Source organism: Artemia sp. Qi Xiang Cuo, chromosome 6, assembly GCF_049724085.1.
Source record: "Artemia sp. Qi Xiang Cuo chromosome 6, ASM4972408v1, whole genome shotgun sequence".
Taxonomy (NCBI): domain Eukaryota; kingdom Metazoa; phylum Arthropoda; class Branchiopoda; order Anostraca; family Artemiidae; genus Artemia; species Artemia sp. Qi Xiang Cuo.
The window spans coordinates 5,280,821-5,298,692 of NC_142799.1; the positions used below are offsets into that span (position 1 = coordinate 5,280,821).

Sequence of the window (17,872 nt, forward strand, 5' to 3'; positions counted from 1 at the left end):
AATTTTTCATGGAAAGTTACACCCATGTGAACTCCTTCCGCCTGGAAATTATTCCCGGACAGTTCCATTCTCGCTGCAAATTCCCCTTAGAAAATTTTTTGCAGATGATTCTGCTTGAAAAATACTTCATTTGAAAAAAAGACTTTTTGAAAAAAAAATTTGCCGTATCTAAAAAAAAATAATACTTTCATTTGAAAAAAACTTGTTTCTATTTAATTTCTGATCGTTTTTCTGATCATGAGCGATTCCCCTTCTGGAGAAAAATTTCCCAGGAGCTCCCCCCCCCCAATGGAATTTTTGACCTAGTGATAATTCCCCCATGGAAAGTCCCCACACGTAAAGATCCCCAAGTAAATTCCAACTCCATTGAAAATTTCCTCCGGAAAATTCCCCCAGATCATCTCCATATGTAAAATGGAGTCACCAACGAGAAAGTAAGAAAAATAAAACGAATTCTATATAAAGATTCTGGTGAATTCCCTCCAGTAAAATTTCACCTGGAAAGCTCACCCAAGGAAACTTTCCTTCCAATAGAAAATTCTCCCAGTAAAAGACCCACCACAAGACCCCCCCCCCCCAAAGAAAAATCTGTGTACTTCCCGATAACGAATAATATATGTAAACTTTAGGCAAATTTCATAACTTGCAGGCTGTGACTCTTTGAGGGGCCACTTCATACCTTAAGGCATAGCTACTGGAACTTTCAACTCTTCTCGACAAAATGGCTATCTCAAAATTTGATTGTAAGACTTTGGGGGGGGGAGGAGATGTATGGGAGGGGGGATAGTTGCCCTCCAATTTTTGGTCACCAAAAAAAAAAAAAAAAACACGCATCTGTGACTTTTCTTCTGGCAAAAAATACAAAATTCCACATTTTTACAGATTGGGACTTGGAACCTCTACAGTAGGGTGCTCTTATGCACTGAATCTGATAGTGCGATCCTCAATAAGATTACTTGAATTTTGGGGTATGTTTCCCCCTTTTCGAAAATCAGGCAAATTTTCTCAGGCTCGTAACTTTTTATTACCACGAACTACTTGACAGGGACAAGTCCATATACTACTTCCTCTCAGTTTTTGAATATACCGAAGCAATATTTTAGTATCATGCCACCTGGTTCCATCTTTCAAATCCTGAGCAATTTTATAATAAATAACAGTTTTATAATAAATTTTATAATAAATAACAGCTGATAAAAATCAGCAGAACACGTATTTCTGCTGATGACGACCACTGTACATGTGATCAAAATATCCAGTATATTTTTTCACTGTCTAATATAATGATTTATCCCTATTTGAACTGTTACTTATGGTCATGGAAAGGCAGTGTAGTCTTCAATATTATCTGTGCAACTTTATCTTTAACCTCCATTTTACACTTCCTTATTTTTACTTTAATACGTTCTCTACTTCCCGTGTTTCTCTTTATTTGGGATCTATCGCTCCAAAACTTTCTGTACTAACCCCTCTTCTTTTCTACCAAGCTAAAAGCGTTTTTGCTAATACCCCTTGCTGCGTTTCTAACTTTCGGCCCTAGAAACTTCGCAACCTATTCTAACTACATTCTAACTCCACCCTTTATGTTACTTCGCAACTTATTTTGGTAAAATTACTCCATCCATCTTCTACATTGCCAAATATTTAACTCTTCAGATTCATATTCAGGTGTTTCTCAAAAATTCCGCTTAAATTCTCATCTTGGGGCCTAACAACGTCACAATTTTCTAGAAGATAGTTACCATTCCTAACCATATATACACATATTATGTATTTGGTGAACTGCTTAGGTTTTTCTTCCATGAGTGTTTCTAGCAAAGATTACATTAAGTGGTTAAAGAAAGCTTAACCAATTACTTAAGTTTACGTTACTATTATCCATTTTTGCCACCACTCTTGGTAGCTTCTTACCTGCTTGATCGCGTATTGCAATGCTTTTTCTTATTATTTGCTATCTTTACAAATAACATATGTATGGTAGATACCGCAGTATCATATTAGAATGCAGTCAAATGTGGATTATCAAGCGCATCACTTTTCTAACAAATCAGTCTTGAACATAAAAATTCAAGAGTAAAATATCCCTGCTTTCGAACCTGCGAGACACTCCAGAAGCAAATATTCTCGAGCCGATCACCGCGCCGTGTTGTAAACATTCGTGCATCTCTTTTTTTTACATTCTACATTTATTTTCTCTTTTTTAGCAGAAAATAGGAATCGTTTCCCAAACAGTATGGTTTTGGAATATACATTCTGAAAGAATAAGGGCCGAGAACCGATGTTTGATTGTAATGTAATCAGGTTACACGTTTTTTCGAAGAAGGTCCAAAATATGGTTAACAGTTCAAACAGTAGCCTATCTCAAATACCGAGTAATTTTTTTCGATACGTTTATTTGCAAAGTAAAAGCAGAGTGTTTCCCACAAAAAATTACGAACTGTGATAAAAAAAAATGGCACATAAAAATTACACGCTTGAGATCACAATCAATAGCTCTTTACATTTAAATTTCGATGTAAAAGAAAGCGATAAGAAAAGAAAAATACGCAGCAAGCATTATGTATTTACAAATATTTATATATATATATATAATACAAATTGTCGATACATTTTAAAGCTATGTACTTAAAAGGAACAAAGTAAACAAGTCACACTATAATCAATAGGTCCGTATCCACGGAGAGGACTGTTGTTTAGTTTGGCCCCTTCTCCCTTGAAGCCGTTTTTCACTCGCAAATTGATTTTGAAAACAAAAAACTGGTATTTCTACAAACTGGAAGAAAAAAATAAAGGCCAGGGAAGCCATTCAAGCAATTCAGGCCTTAATCATACCCAAGGCTATTTAATAAAGTTCAAAAGAATATTGTTGTTGATTTTTTACTACCCCTTATGGAAGAAATCGTTGATCCCTGGGCCTGATAAATGAGGAGACATATTTTTCCTAAGCTCGAGCTGATACACGGTACATTTATAATATTGGGATTCTGAAATCGCAATTTTATTTCTGATTCTGAATTTTTTTAATTATTTTGGGACAAGTACGTCTTACCATTTTTGTTTTTGCAGCTGTTAATTCGTGTAAACAAACACTGATTTAGTTTTTTTTTTATTGATATTAGTTAAAATAATTCCATAATTAACATTCACTCTAACCTTGAGTTTACATTTTTCAGACCACTGGTAATTCTTGCTAGAGATTTTGTATAAATTTGTCGAACTTTGGCAAAAAACATGTAAACAGGCTTAAAGAGAATGAAATTTATTCTACTTAAGCTGTCAAAACATTTGGTTTTACCATAAATTAAACCTAATTTTTCTGTCCTGAAACCCTCCAGATACATCCCTCCCCCCTTGAAACCCTTAAGCACTTTTTTGAGTGCCAAAAACCTTAATTTTCACCAGGAACCCCAAGCAGCATTTTGGGTGATGTTATAGCGACAGACTATCTTTTGCATAGAACTCAGAGGAGAAAAAAACAACCAAAAGTATCACAAAGAAGCTTTACATTGGAAATTGTTATGTCCAGTGCCATAATTTTTATGTACAGCGTAGAGTATTAAAGGTTCTTTTAGTGCTTTTTGTCCAAATTGTGGCCCCAAAGCCTCAGGCAGCCCAGTAGTGCCATAAAATCAGTTTATTAAGCATTATGAACTTAAATTGTATAGTTTTTGGAATATTGCATTGTGTCTGGCCCTAATGGACAAGCACTGATAAACTGGTTACAAATGAGTAACTAATCTACGTTTAATTTTGAGTTATTCATACACATATTTATTAGGTAATTCATATTAGTATAAACTATGATCTACAAAATATTTTATTATGATTTAACTTAAATTCATATTTAACAAACCGATGGTATAAAGGATGTATATAGCATTCCTCTTTTATTTAGTTTAGCAAACCCCAAATTTGGCACCCTAAGCTATCATTTTTCTGTCAAAAACCTTTTCTGTCTGAACCCACTTCTTTTCATTTAGTTTTAAAGCATTACTTGCACCATAATTCCAAAACAAAAAAAAATTATCTGCATTATTTTACTTTTCACTGTTTCTTTGACCACATGACCTTTCTGCAGACTGTTTAGTTCAAGATCACAAACACAAAATCAATTTCAATGGCACACAAATTCAGTTATTCCTTGACTAGATAGAAAAAAAAAACACAACAAGGATGTCACATAGAAACAGAGGAATGTCATTGTCAGGCCATAATTAGCCTCGCTAATTATTCTCAGACATCCACTTTGTCTTTAAGGTTGGAAATGGATCCATTAGTGATGTGGATAATTTCAGGTTTAGGGGAGGGAATCGCCGTCACGCTCGGCAGACCATGAGCAACTTGATCGGCTTTCGAACGCATAGATCCGTTATTACTCGACTTTGGGAGCTGTAAATCTGAATACCTCAAGTCAGATGCTTTTGATTTGACAGATGATTGCTAGAAAATAGAGACTGATTAAGATACGATTTGTACAAGCCTTTGGCAAACATCTAACTCCTATAATAAGCATTTCAATAATCATAAAACGGAACATTCATTTGAGACATACTTCTTAGCTTTACTCTTAACTCTTCAAGAATCAAATCTTATTCCTAGCTTATTTTAATATGGTAAATTGTCCTTATTGAAAAAAAAAGTCAGAACGTAAATCTAATTTCAGACAAACGTTATCAGCAAGGCCGTATCCAGGGGTGGGGTTAGAGGGTTTGAACCCCCCCCCACCCCAAAAAAAAAGGTTTGTCTAAATCGTAAAAACAGTAAAAAAAATGAATATAAAAATTTTTTTGATGTGTTTTTAAAGTTTCCCCCAAAAAATTCTTTTGAACCCCCCCTCCCACCGAAAAAAATCCTAGATATGGCCCTAATTATCAGTAACTGAAATTGCCCTTCTATTTCTAAATATTTCAGCAGTTATCATCCTACATTAAAAATGGGGGAGGGGGAGGAAAATATATACAAAGATGCGAAGAAAAGATGTTTAATTTTTTGTAAATACCTTGTCACCTATTTTCCCTAGTGGGAGTGCAAGAAAAAGAATTAATCCTAAGTAGGCTTGTCCACAGGAGTCTTTTTTGGGAGGGTTAAATTTGAAAGAACGAATGGAAAAACGAATAGATGGACCCAATGCCACCTTCCTGTGCATGAGTCTACTACTAAGTAAATAGAACAAAACTTAAGCACTAAAGAATATAAGCAAACTTATTTAGGCAATATCTGCAGTACTTACGAAAAAACCTTCTAAAATAAGTTTATTAGCACTTTTGAAAAAAGCTTCTTATTTACCAATTAAACGACCCTTGCGTTTCAAGAGTCGCTCTTGCAGAATTGGGACAAAATTAAAAATTTACCGTAAAGAACGAGGTATTGAGAAGGAGGCAAACCCCTTCATTTACGTAATAATTTCTGTTCGTTTTAAGTTTTAATGTTGCACCTCACTTTCAGTTGAAAAAACTTTAGTTTTTTTTATTAATTTCTGATCGTTTTTAAAATAATCCCAGGAAATGTGACCCCACCTCCAAGGAGAAATACCCTCTCCATGGATATATCCTCTAGATAATTCAATCTCGGTAAAAATTTACCCAGGACAATTACCCAAACAACTCCACGCGTAAAATTGACACGGAAAAAAGAAAGCAAGAAATATAAAAAGAATTTTGTATAGGAATTCTGGCAAATTCCCTCAGTGTATAATTTCCTCTGACAAGTTCACCCCTTGAAAACGTCCCTCCCCATGGAAAGTTCCCCTGTGAAAAAACCCATAGCAGAGAATTCGTCTTCCCACCCTAAAATGTATGCAAGCTTCCCAATAACAAATACTAAGGATAGGCTAAATAATGAACAATTTTCATAGCTTAAAGACCTTTCCCTATAGGGCTGGGGGGGGGGGGTTCATATCATATCCAAAGGTAAAGTTATTAGGTCTTTCAACTATGATGAACAAAATGGCTATTTAAAAATTTTAATCAGAATGTTTTGCGGAAAAAAGGGGTGGAAGAGGAGTCCTGGTTATCGTCCCATCTTTTTGGTCCCTTAAAAATGGCACTAGAACTTTTAATTTACGTTAGAATGAGCCCTCTCATGATATCCTAGGACCACTGGGTTGATACGACCACCGTTCGAAAAAAAACACAAAAAAACAAATAAACAGACATCCGTGATCTTTCTTCTGGCAAAAAAAATACAAAATTGCACACTTTTGCAGATAGAAGCTGGAAACCTCTACTCTTGAAATCTCTGATTCTGATAGTGTGATTTTCATTAATATTCTATGACTTTTATGGAGTGTTTGCCCCTTTTTTCGGAAATAAGGCAAATTTTACCAGGATCGTTACCTTTGATGGGTACGTTTAAACTTAATGAAACTTATATATTGGAAATCAGCATAAAATCCAATTCTTTTGATATATCTATTGCTATCAGAATTCCGTTTTTTAGAGTTTCGGTTACTATTGAGCCTGGTCGCTCCTTAATTACAGTTAGTTACTACGAACTGTTTGATTAAACTAAAAGGTTATCAACGCAGTTTTACACTGTTTTATTTTTACTTGTGCCGAGATTTAGTTAGAGTTAATTTGCGCCAATTATATTTTTTGTAGGCTTTCGGATTGGTTGAAAAATTATATGAAAAATTCTGATTGGCCCAAATTACGTACAAGCTAAATCTCAGCACTACTAAAATCTCATTGCGAAGGGGTCTTTTAAAAAAAGCGAAAATTATCTATTCTAGAGCAGGAGTCAACATTGAAGTTACATTACTGTTTTAGAAAGTGCATCTTTTCTCATTATCATAGCCTTTAACTGGCGACATAATTCTTTTCTATTATAAACCTTTGATTTTTATTAATAAAATTAAATGAAAAATGTATAGTATAACTTTATAAATCTTTGAAAAAAATTGGTGGAATCACAGCAACATTATAGGAACTTCATAAAAAGCTTGCGAGTATGCATATTATTCGTTTGGCTACAACACGCTTAACTTCTTAAATGAATTTCTTTTTTATTTTGGTTATGAAAATTTGAAACTTAACTGACTTCCTGACTTTATATTCTTTTTTTCTGACTTTCTATTCTTCTAGTTTTATAGTTAATGATATTCATCCGTAGGAACAAATTTTAATTTTGTTGATTCAAAAGAATAGACATATTTCCCTGTTTTTATGATAATTTTTTTAGTATTTTTTTTAGTATAATTTAGTTTAGTAATTTTTTTAGATAATTTTTTTAGTATTTATTTTATGATAGTTTTTTTTAGTATTTTTTAGTTTTACGACTATAGAAGTTCGTTACGTAAGATAATACGTAAGTTACGTCAGAACAGAACTTCGAGAAAGCCATTTAGCCAAAAAAGTAAAACTATGCAAATTTCATTTTAACATTTTAACTAGTACGGTGAGCCAAAATCAAAGCTGCATTAATTCAACAACGTTCAGAAATTAAATAAGAAAAGCAAGTCTTTTTTAACTGAAAGTAAAGAGCAACATTAAATTTAAAACGAGCAGAAATTATTCCGTATATGAAAGGGGCTGCCCCCTCCTCAACGCCTCGCTCTATTCGCTAAAGTTTGACTCGGTCTCACAACTTTTTTTTTTCTTTTTAATAAAAAACATTAGCGTAAAGAGTGAGGCGTTGAGGAAGGGGCATCCCCACCACAACGCCACCTCCGTGAACAAATTTTAAAAATTTGAACGTCAAAATAGTTGGCATCTTTTTACTTTTTTGGTAATTCTTTCTTTATGCAATTCAATACTAAATTTTTGGCACCATTCCAAATAATTACAGGGTAGTCATAAGTACTCCAACTGAAATGATATTCGTGAAAAGTTTGAAAAGCTACAAATTCTCCTATCAGTAAAAGCCTCATTAGGAGTCATAAAATTCAGACTTGGCCTTTTTCATTACTTGTGGCGAGTCATAAACTTTCAGTTTTAGTAATATCCTGGGAATTTTATGCCAAATCTGTTTGCTCATCTGGAAATATTTCATCATTTGGCTGCTCACCCTCTCATTTTCTCGGAAAAATTAAAATCCACTTACCGATGAACTGGCACTGACATAACCATTCTTCATGTGACCATTAAGCTTTCCACTAGAATAAAATTCATATTAGAAAAAATATCGCTTTAGAAAAGAAATCTGTTTTAATTAAAAATTTTTCGGCATTGCTTGTTACTTTGAATTTGTTTCTGACAATAAAGAATGATTATCATTTTTTTTTCTTTTCTTTTTAATAAACATTGACTTGTAAGAGAAAACTCAGAATGTTTTATTTCAAAGCGGGTCCAAACAGGAAAAAAAGTCCAATATTTTCCAGAGGATTGGTCTAAGAATAGTCCTAGTTTGATGAAGGATGACAGATTGCTAAGATTGTGCTACATCTGTGCCCAAAGAAAAAGCAGACCTCCCCAAATGTGATAGGAAGAGGTCTTAACGAATGCTTTAACAGAGATTTGTTCTTCACGTGAGAGGGTAAAATTTGAAGCTCTTAACAGATTTGGGTGGAGGGGGAGCGTGCACAGCTGTGTAGGTCTTAGGTGGCTTGGTGCTGCAGTGAGGGAGAAATTTTGAGGTTTATACCAAAAAGAGGGGGGGAGACTTTCCTTTCCAGGAAAGCACGTAGGATAGCTTTTGGTGGGGGGAGGGGTAAAAATGACAATTTTAATAAGAAGCACCCGGAAATTCGGCAAATATGGGATTTCAGGGGCCAGGCACCAAGGTCCCCCTGCCTACATCAGTGTCTTCCCCAGTTTGTGATGCTACACGCGGATAGGATAATGCAGAGTATAATTTCAGTAGTGTTCAATGATCGGTTAATATATTATATAGAAATAGGTTTAACTAGAACTACCTTACGTGTGATGGAGTTTAACCCAACAGAGTAATTATGCTCACTTAACTTGGGGAGGAGCTATGAGAAAAAAAACATCAAATCTAAGTAGTTAGCTGATATTTACGTACGCTTAATTCTCTAAATTCCATAAATTAGTTCAACGGTAATAAATTAATTTGCTTCATATATACGCTCTTTAGAGCAACAAAACGGAAGGGGGGAGTCTAGTCAAATACTACCCCTATTTATACATGTGGTTGCTTAGAAGGAGGATTTTTCGGTTTATTTTATTAGGTTCATTGTCTAAAAGTCTTAAATTATTAAAATGATCAGTTATTTTATTTTTAACTTTTTATATAGAAAATGTCACTATACGAGATAACGAACATATTGACCACAAAAGTTTCCTTGACTTTCAGCAAAATTAATTCATTAAATAAACTAAGAGTTAACAGGAACTTAGTTTAGCTAAACTTGGAATAAACCAATCAAATCCAAAACGATTAACAAGTTTTAAGAGTCCTAGATCCCGGTCTCCTGGCTAGTATTCTACAATTTTAGTAATTCAATATACTCCCTTCTGCAATCAAGGGACCCTACTTAGCTTCCACAACCTGTAAACAAGGGTGAAGTTGTTTAATAGCAAAGGATGTTTTGGCACTTTTCCCTGTAAGCCTTTGATATGCTAGAGGGCTGGAGATTAAACGGTATCCCGGAGATCGTCATTTAAATCATACGAAAATTGGTAATGCAACCTATTTGAAAAAAAAAATCGGAGGGACTCAATTATAAGTTTGTTTTTGTTGTCCGGGTGCATTTCCTTGATTTGTAAATAGACTCTCTACATATGACTCTTTCACATGCAAATTCATTCAAAACCAAAGAAACAAACAAAGGTCAAAATTCAAACAGAAATTCACTGCACCAGCTCAAACGGATCTTGTGGCCCGGACCCTCCACTGAAATTCTAAATTTCCCCGAATTTCAAGACACTTTTTTTTTTAAAGCGGGAACAAGTTATCTGTTTTGGAAGTGGCGGGTTTTACACTAATTCTGTAATTTTTTTAAGAAACTTAAGAAGACTTATTTCTGTAATTTTCACAAAGAAACACACATGCACACAAAAACACGTCAACATAGCAAACAAACACACAAAACACATTCATAGACACAGAAATATACATTCAAACACAAAAGCACAAACACGCGCAAGGAAAAGCACATACAACCAAAGACACACGAAACGAACACACAACATGCAAAAAAAACACAGCTACAATCAAACACACAGTCACACTCAAACATACACAATGACAGACGGGCCCACACATTATATACACGTACACACATACAATCAAAAGAAGACATACTCAGACACACGCGAACACATACAGACAGACTGGCACATACACAATTTCCAACAATAGCTTTAAGCTGTCACATTTAAGGGCACATTACAAACTCTGCTGAAAATTCAGTTAAATCCATAGACCTATCAAGATTTCTTATAAGCACATAGTTTCCATTAGTTTCCACATGCAGCAGTTTGCAGAAGAATGCAACTTAATTTATACATTTCATTGTTTTAAAAAATAAAGTTGTGAGACAGAGTCAAACTTTAGCGTAAAGAGCGTGGCGTTGAGGAGGGGACAGCCCCTTTCATATACGGAATAATTTCTATTCGTTTTAAGTTTTAATGCCGCTCCTTACTTTCAGTTAAAAAAAAACTTGTTTTTTTTTATTTAATTTCTGAACGTTTTTGAATTAATGCAGCTTCGATTTTGGCTCACCGTAGACGCATAATTAAAACAAAATCTGCATATTAATTTTACTTTTTTTGGCTAAATGGCTTTCTCGATATTTAATCTGACGTAACTTACGAATTAATTTACGTAACGAACATCTATATTCGTATGTTTCTATTACATATATAAGAGAGTTCAGCCCCTAGTCAATTCCCCGCCCTTTACGCTAAAGTTCAAATTTTGTTCGAATCACAAACCCCTGAATCACAAAGGCCGGTTAATTAGAATAGATAGCTCTTTTGAAGGTACGGTACTAAAAAAAACTTTACCGTAAAGAGCAAGGTATTGACTTGAAGGAGAACCCCCCTCATATACGGAATAATTTCTGTCCGTTATACTTTATGTTGAACTCCTTTCTTTATGTTGAAAAAAACTTGTTTTTTATTTAATTTCTGATCCTTTTTTAAATAATGCTGGGAAATCCGGCACCCCCTCCATAGAAACGTCCCTTCCCCCAAGGAAACATCCTCCATGAAAAGAGCCTCCCCCGTAAACCCCAACTATGACCCCCCCCACCAGAAAAAAATCCCTCCTGAAAACGTTGTATACTTCCCATCAACCAATACTATAGGTAAACAATGGGCAAAGTTCATAACTTGCAGCCCTTCCCCTGGGAACAGTAGGGGGTTAAGTCAGTTCAGTTCATTTCAATATGGGTTTTAATTCAAAAATATATATATATATAAATACACAGGACAAATATGTCCTCAAGGACATATTTATTAGATCTTCGACTATGCTGAACAAAACGGCTATCTCAAAATTTTGATTGGGTGAATTCGGGAAAAACAAGACCGTGGGAGGGAGCCACGTTGCCCTTCAATTTTTTTGGTCACTTAAAAAGGGCACTAGAACTTTTAATTTCCGTTCGAATGAATCTGATGGCGTGAGTTTCATTAAAGCTCTGTGACTTTTAGGGGTTGTTTCCCCCTTTTTCCGAAACTAAGGCAAATTTCTCAGGTACGTAAATTTTGATCAGTAAGACTAAACTTGATGACATTTATATATTTGAAATAAGCATAAAAATCTGATTCTTTTTATGTATCTATTGGTGTCAAAATTTCGTTTTTTTTTAGTTTCTGTTATTATTGAGCCGGGCCGCTCCTTGCTTACAGTTCGTTACCACGAACTGTTTGATAAGCCATAGCTTAATGGCAACTTTATTTTGATTCAAATTTAATTTAAATAAATTGATATCTATCTAAAGGGAAAGGCAGTCATGGGAAGGCACTGTGGTCTTCGAAAATACCTACGTCATATGATTGTTTATGTGATATTTCGTGGCAATTCCTGGAATTATGATGATTATGCCGTAGCAATAACAAAAGATTTATAACAGCAATGGATTGAAACTTATAGTATATAAGATAAGGGTAGTTGCGCTTTTTCTGCATCATGCCTGCGATTTTAAACTTATTTTTGCGCATTTCCCTTCAAATTTTATGCATAGTTTGAATTTTGTTTTATCACAAATCGCAACTAAGGGCAAGTAAGTTGGAAACTAAGGGCAGGATGAGATACCAAGAATTTTAGGGAAAGAATATTTCCCTAAAATTCATTTGTTTTAAAATTAGACAGTAGAGTTAAGATCATTGCAAGGTATAAGAAGGCTTAACCTAAACTTTTCTACGTGACATCAAAGAAAAAAGTCTAAACAGTGTGATTTTCTTAGCTAGAGTTTTGTATTCTATGAAGCAGTTTACCTTCACCTAAAGCTATCAAAAGTTTTGAATAGTGTACACAAATATCACTGCATAGGTTATGGTATTTCTTTTCTAAGAAAGAAGTTAAACTTCAAATCTATCCGGTAAATCCGAATAATTGGATAGCTATTTAGTAGTCATTTCACATCTGTAGATTTCTATTTCTCTTAGAAAGTTTCTAGAGAATTGAATTAACGCAGAAAGCTGTTATTCTAAGTCCTAAAAAGTTTTTTATCCTTGTTTAGATTTTAAATGAAGGAAAGGATTTTATTACCAGACTAGAAACGTAATTATGAATTGCGTTTTGTCGCAGCTGCGGATATGACCTTTGACGTTTTTTGGCATTAAATTTTATTTTATTTTACAAAACAGGACAAATTAGAAAATTTTTTTTTCGTTGGTGAGTTTACGCTTCTACTGAATTTTTGCATATAAAGTCAGCAAGCTCATTATTTTACATAAAAGTTTTAAAGCTACTAAAAATGATGTATTACATCAAATATGAATCAACAGCTAAGAATTCGAAAAGGGAACACCGATTGTAATTAATGCTTTTTCTGAAATGGCAAAAACACCTGGTTCCAAAATTAATTAATTTTTTTATTAATACAACTAATTTTTGGAAACGTTACTCGTTTTCTTCGGAAAAACTAGTTTATTTATAAACTTCCTTTTAATAACTTACTAAGGTGTTATGATTTTCAAGATGCTAAAATCTCATAGTTTTCGAAAAGCCTGTGAAATATATTCACAACAGAAAACATTCTACTGGATTTTCTCAATCTTAACAAAAAAAATACAAAGAAAAATAGAAATCGTCTTTTGGAAATCCAACTGTAGAATCTGTTTTAGTTACTGAAACAGTGTTATTTACCAAATATCAAGGCTATTTAACGTAATTCCAAGATTTTGAAATTAAACAGTCTTCACAAAACAAGTTAATTTCAGAAAAAAAGGTTTTTGGGGGGAAATGAGGGGACTCAAGCCCCGTAGCCTCTCTTCCCCTGAATACGGCCATGATCACAGCTATAAGGCCAAATATTACCATATTTTAGAAATCTCATTATGAACTTTAGAATACTGTTTTTGGTATGAACTTTACCTACAAGCTTGTTAAAATTATTTTTTCTGTATTATTACAGGAGAAAATTCGGAAGAAGAATTAGGCGTTCTAAACAGGCACGTACATAGGTATTTTTAATGCGTGACGGACAATAAGAAAAAGTTATTTAATAATTGGAATTAAAAGTTCTCAGATATTTGGGAAAATTTAGAATTTCAGGATGAATGGGGGCTTTTGGTCCCACCCTACGTACGTCCCTGACACCATATTAATTAGAAGAAAAAAAATATAGAAGGTAATGCTTACTTACTTCTCCAAAAGATCTGCAGAGCTTTTCAATTCGTCCTTAACTGAAAATTAATGGAAACGAGTCAGTGTAAATTTATACAATTGTAAGAAGTAAAAATAAAATTTTATTCTAATTATAAACAGATTGATATGAAAAGTTGATAAACATTTTCACTGCATTCTGACACCCAGCCAATTTACTAGTCAATCGGTAAAGTAGGACTAGAAAATAAAGTTAATGATCCAGGAAATCTTCGTGTATGTATTCAGTCTCGACCCTAATTTAAGCACCTTTTGGTTACAAAACTTCTTAGATTCAAAAAATTTTAATTTAATCAATGTCTCTTTGCATCTGAAGTGTAGTCTAAATATTTCCAAGAATGTCCTTATTCCAAGATTTTTAGCTAGGGTCATTTTCTCCATAGTCCCTTTATTATTCTCTATAGTCCCTCAGTTATTCTACAGTACCTGGAACAATTCAATGGCTCTAATGTGTTAAGGTGTTTCAATATGCAAATCTAGAGAATTCAAACCTAACTCTGGTGAACTGGGCGGTGAAAAGAAGAGAAGATTTAGGCTAAAGATTGCTGGAGTTTACTCGATAATTCTCTATATTTTTAAAATAGCACATTTGTTATTACCTTTTTCCTGATGCCCATCCAAAATGTTGAAGTGGGCATTGGAGGGGGAGGGGTGCCTCTCTCCCCTAGCTTCTGATAAACAGCTTTTCCAGTATCTTTACAAAAAAGATTGAAAAAGCCCTCTGCCGCTAGACTTCGAAAAATACCTTTTTGTGTCTGTACTAACAATCCTTGGCCCCACCCCCTACATTCCCGTGAATTGGTAACACTGCCCAAATGTGAAGACGCTTCACCATTGATTACTATAATTTGATTATTATCATTAACATATTTTACAATTGGAAAGGAATGCCCGGTGACAACGCAATGGGAGGGAGGCTTGCTCTAGGTGTCAACACTTTAAAGGGAGCAAACAAATATATGACCAAATGGTCTTACATACTGTTAATATAAATAAAAATATATAAAACAGCTTTGCGTCATCTAAAATTTTATAGTTTGGCATCGGTAATCCCAGAGGGTGACATTTTACATGCCATTAATTTCGTTGTTATCTTTTTTTAATTACCGCTACTAAATATGTACTAAATACTATACCAATCAAACAGTTCATGGTAACGAACTGTATGTATAAAGCGACCTGGCTCAAGTAACCGAAACTCTAAAAAACAGAATTTTGATACCAATAGATACAAAAAAGAACCGGATTCTGATGCTGATTTTAAGTATATAAGTTTCATCAACTTTAGTCTTACCCATCAAAAGTTGCGAGCCTGAGGGCCTTATTTTCGAAAAAAGGGGAAAAAAACCTTTAGAAGCTATAGAATCTTAATGAAAATCACGCCATTTGGTTCAGCATATCAGAGAACCCTACTTTAATGGTTTCAAGCTCCTATCTGCAAAAAATGTGGAATTTTGTATTTTTTGCCAGAAGAAAGATCACGGATGCGTGTTTATTTATTCTTTCTTTTTTTTTCCCAGGGGTGATCGTGTCGATGTAGTGCTCCTAGAATTTCGCGAGAGGGCTCATTCGAACGGAAATTAGAAGTTTTGGTGCCCTTTTTAAGTGACCAAAATATTGGATGACAACTAGGCCGCCCCCCCACGCTCATTTTTTCCCCAAAGTCACCGGATCAAAATTTTGAGATAGCCACGTTGTTCAGCATAGTCAAAATATCTAATAACTATGTATCTGAGGACGACTTAATCCCCCACAGTCCCAGGGGGAAGGCCTGCAAGTTATGAACTTTGCCCATTGTTTACATATATCCTAGTATTGGTTATTAGGAAGTTTAAAGACATTTTCAAAGGGGATTTTTTCTGGTAGGGGTTGGGAGGATCCGGGGGGAGGGCGTTACGTGGGAGGATATTTCCTTGGAGGAGTTTTTCATGAAGGAAGAAAATTTTCCATGAAGGGGGCGCCGGTTTTCCCAGCATTATTTAAAAAACGATCAGAAATTAAACAAACAAAACAAGTTTTTTCAACTGAAAGTAAGGAGCAACATTAGAACTTAAAACGAAAAGAAATTATTAATTATATGAAGGATTTCTCTCCCTCATCAGTACCTTGCTCCTTACGCAAAATTTTTTTTGGTAATTTCAACTAAGTTACCGGTCCTGCTACACTGAAATGCATCATCAAGGAGTAGCGTTAGAGAATCATAAAGCAAATTGAACTTTATCGCACAGAACGAGATGTAAACGATGGGGCGACCTGCCTCATATACGTAATGATTTCTGTTCATTTAAAGTTTTAATGTTGCTCCTTACTCTCAGTTGAAAAACTTGTTTCTTTTATTTAATGATATGTAAGTGGCAGTGGTGGTAAAGCTAGAGAAGACCTGTTTATTTGGGTACACTCGCGAATAAATTTGTAAAACCATATACCAAGCGTGGTGGCTCCGTTGGTAGAGCAATAGACTCTGAATCCCGAAGCCACGAACTCGACCGATTTTATGATTATTTATTAAAAAAACAAATTTGTCGAAATTTCAAACGGATAGAAACGCTAATACAAAGAAACTGCCACCACCTAACCCTCTCATTGTTGATGATAAAGTCTAACTAGTGGTTAGTTGAAAGCGGCATGGCTTCCTAAAGGTTCAATATTTTATTGGCATATCAAGACAATGGTTTCTCAATTAAGTGTAGTATTTTCTTAAGAAATATTTTAACCGATGAGTTTTCAGTTTAAATGATTCAAAGTCAACTACAGAAAAATAAGAAGCTTTCCATTCCGAACCGTTTCGATTTTGTTGCATTCTAATAGAATTTGCAGGAGTTCTCATTCCCTCCTCCGTATTTGCATGGTAAAAATACCCACAAGGTATTGACCAAAGTATGCAGCTACAGAAACTTCTTTAAGATGTTGTTTGAAAGTTTGACTATTTGGAAGTCCATAAAAATATATTTTCGTTGCAAACAAAAAGCAATTTACTCAAAAAAATTAGTCGAATTTAGTGTGGCAATGCCTATATTTATTGCTTAGTATTAAAGAAAGCAGAACATTCGAGTCATATCTGAAATCGTAATAGATACTAAATAAGGACTAGTTTCACAAATATCCACCGGTGCTATGGGATTTTCTCAAATAAGCTTGAGCACAAATTAAGGGGATATGTTGGCCCATTTCCCCCCTCGATCTTTAAAAATATCCTTTTGTATTTTGTTTTTTTTTAGCAAAAAAATCTCTGTCCCATTCCTCTACATTTCCGTTAATTGGGGGCTCTGTAATTCAGATAATCAGATAGGCAACTGGACCAAATGTTTAATTAGTAGTTTCAAGTAGGAAATTCCGTAGTATTTCTCTCATGTGACGAAAATGCGTGTTCACAAAGACAATCATAAATAAAAGTCTATCACCACAAAAAAAAAAACATTTTATCTGCAGCTTAATAGCATTTAGGGTGACTCTGCCTGTTTTTACTGCATAAAAGTAAACAGAGAATAAAATTAACTTTTCAAAAGAACTGAAAAGTTTTCCAATTCTTTTGATGACATCCCAAATTTATCTGACAGACGAGGATGATCATATCTGGAATCTTAATAGAATCTAAAACAGGACTAGTTTCAAATATTTCCACCAAATGCCATGGGATTTCAAATGGATATAACAGCCTATTGAAATACATGACATCACCTATCAAGAAATACAAAGGATTTTTCCTGAAAGCAAATGAAATCATCCTAGAAAAAAATGCGTCAAACTATTCTCATATAGCTCTAATAATGTCAAATATTTAGATAAATCTTTTGAACAATGCGGTACAAGTTGAAAGAATCTTTGAATATCTGGGTCTAGTCAGCGCGTCCGTATAAATTTGTTTAAAAAGCCATCTACAATCTTAAGAAATCTGAATATTTGTCGGGAGTATGACAAATATTGCGTATGAGCCTGATGTCATGCCAAAATCTTAAAAAATGCATAATCCCTACACAAAAGACTAGAGGCATTGGACGCAATAAATGTTTTGCTTCAAAAAAAATATAAGCAGTCTCGACATCTCGGAGTGTCTGTATGAACCCAATGACCCTTTATGTTCGTGTCTGAGGTCAAAAGTTTTATTTTTATAACGCAGGTAATGCAGGAAACATGAAGC

The 17,872-nt window shown here is 34.3% G+C and overlaps 1 protein-coding gene across 2 annotated transcripts in view; it reads right to left on the reverse strand.

Moving 5' to 3' along the window:
* Nucleotides 1-2,402: 2,402 nt before the first annotated feature.
* The window catches only part of LOC148950806 (synaptogenesis protein syg-1-like), a 113,646-nt gene continuing 98,176 nt past the window's right edge, over nucleotides 2,403-17,872 (reverse strand). The window contains exons 12-14 of one of the 2 annotated variants that reach the window (XM_089090016.1): nucleotides 13,715-13,754; nucleotides 8,041-8,092; nucleotides 2,403-4,440 (exon numbers count right to left, since the gene is read on the reverse strand). In XM_089090016.1, the coding sequence (XP_088946142.1) occupies nucleotides 4,234-4,440; nucleotides 8,041-8,092; nucleotides 13,715-13,754 (299 nt within the window). In that variant the 3' untranslated portion in view covers nucleotides 2,403-4,233. Of the gene's footprint in view, nucleotides 4,441-8,040; nucleotides 8,093-13,710; nucleotides 13,755-17,872 lie in introns of both variants that reach the window. The other variant, XR_016141855.1, reaches the window with a different exon arrangement.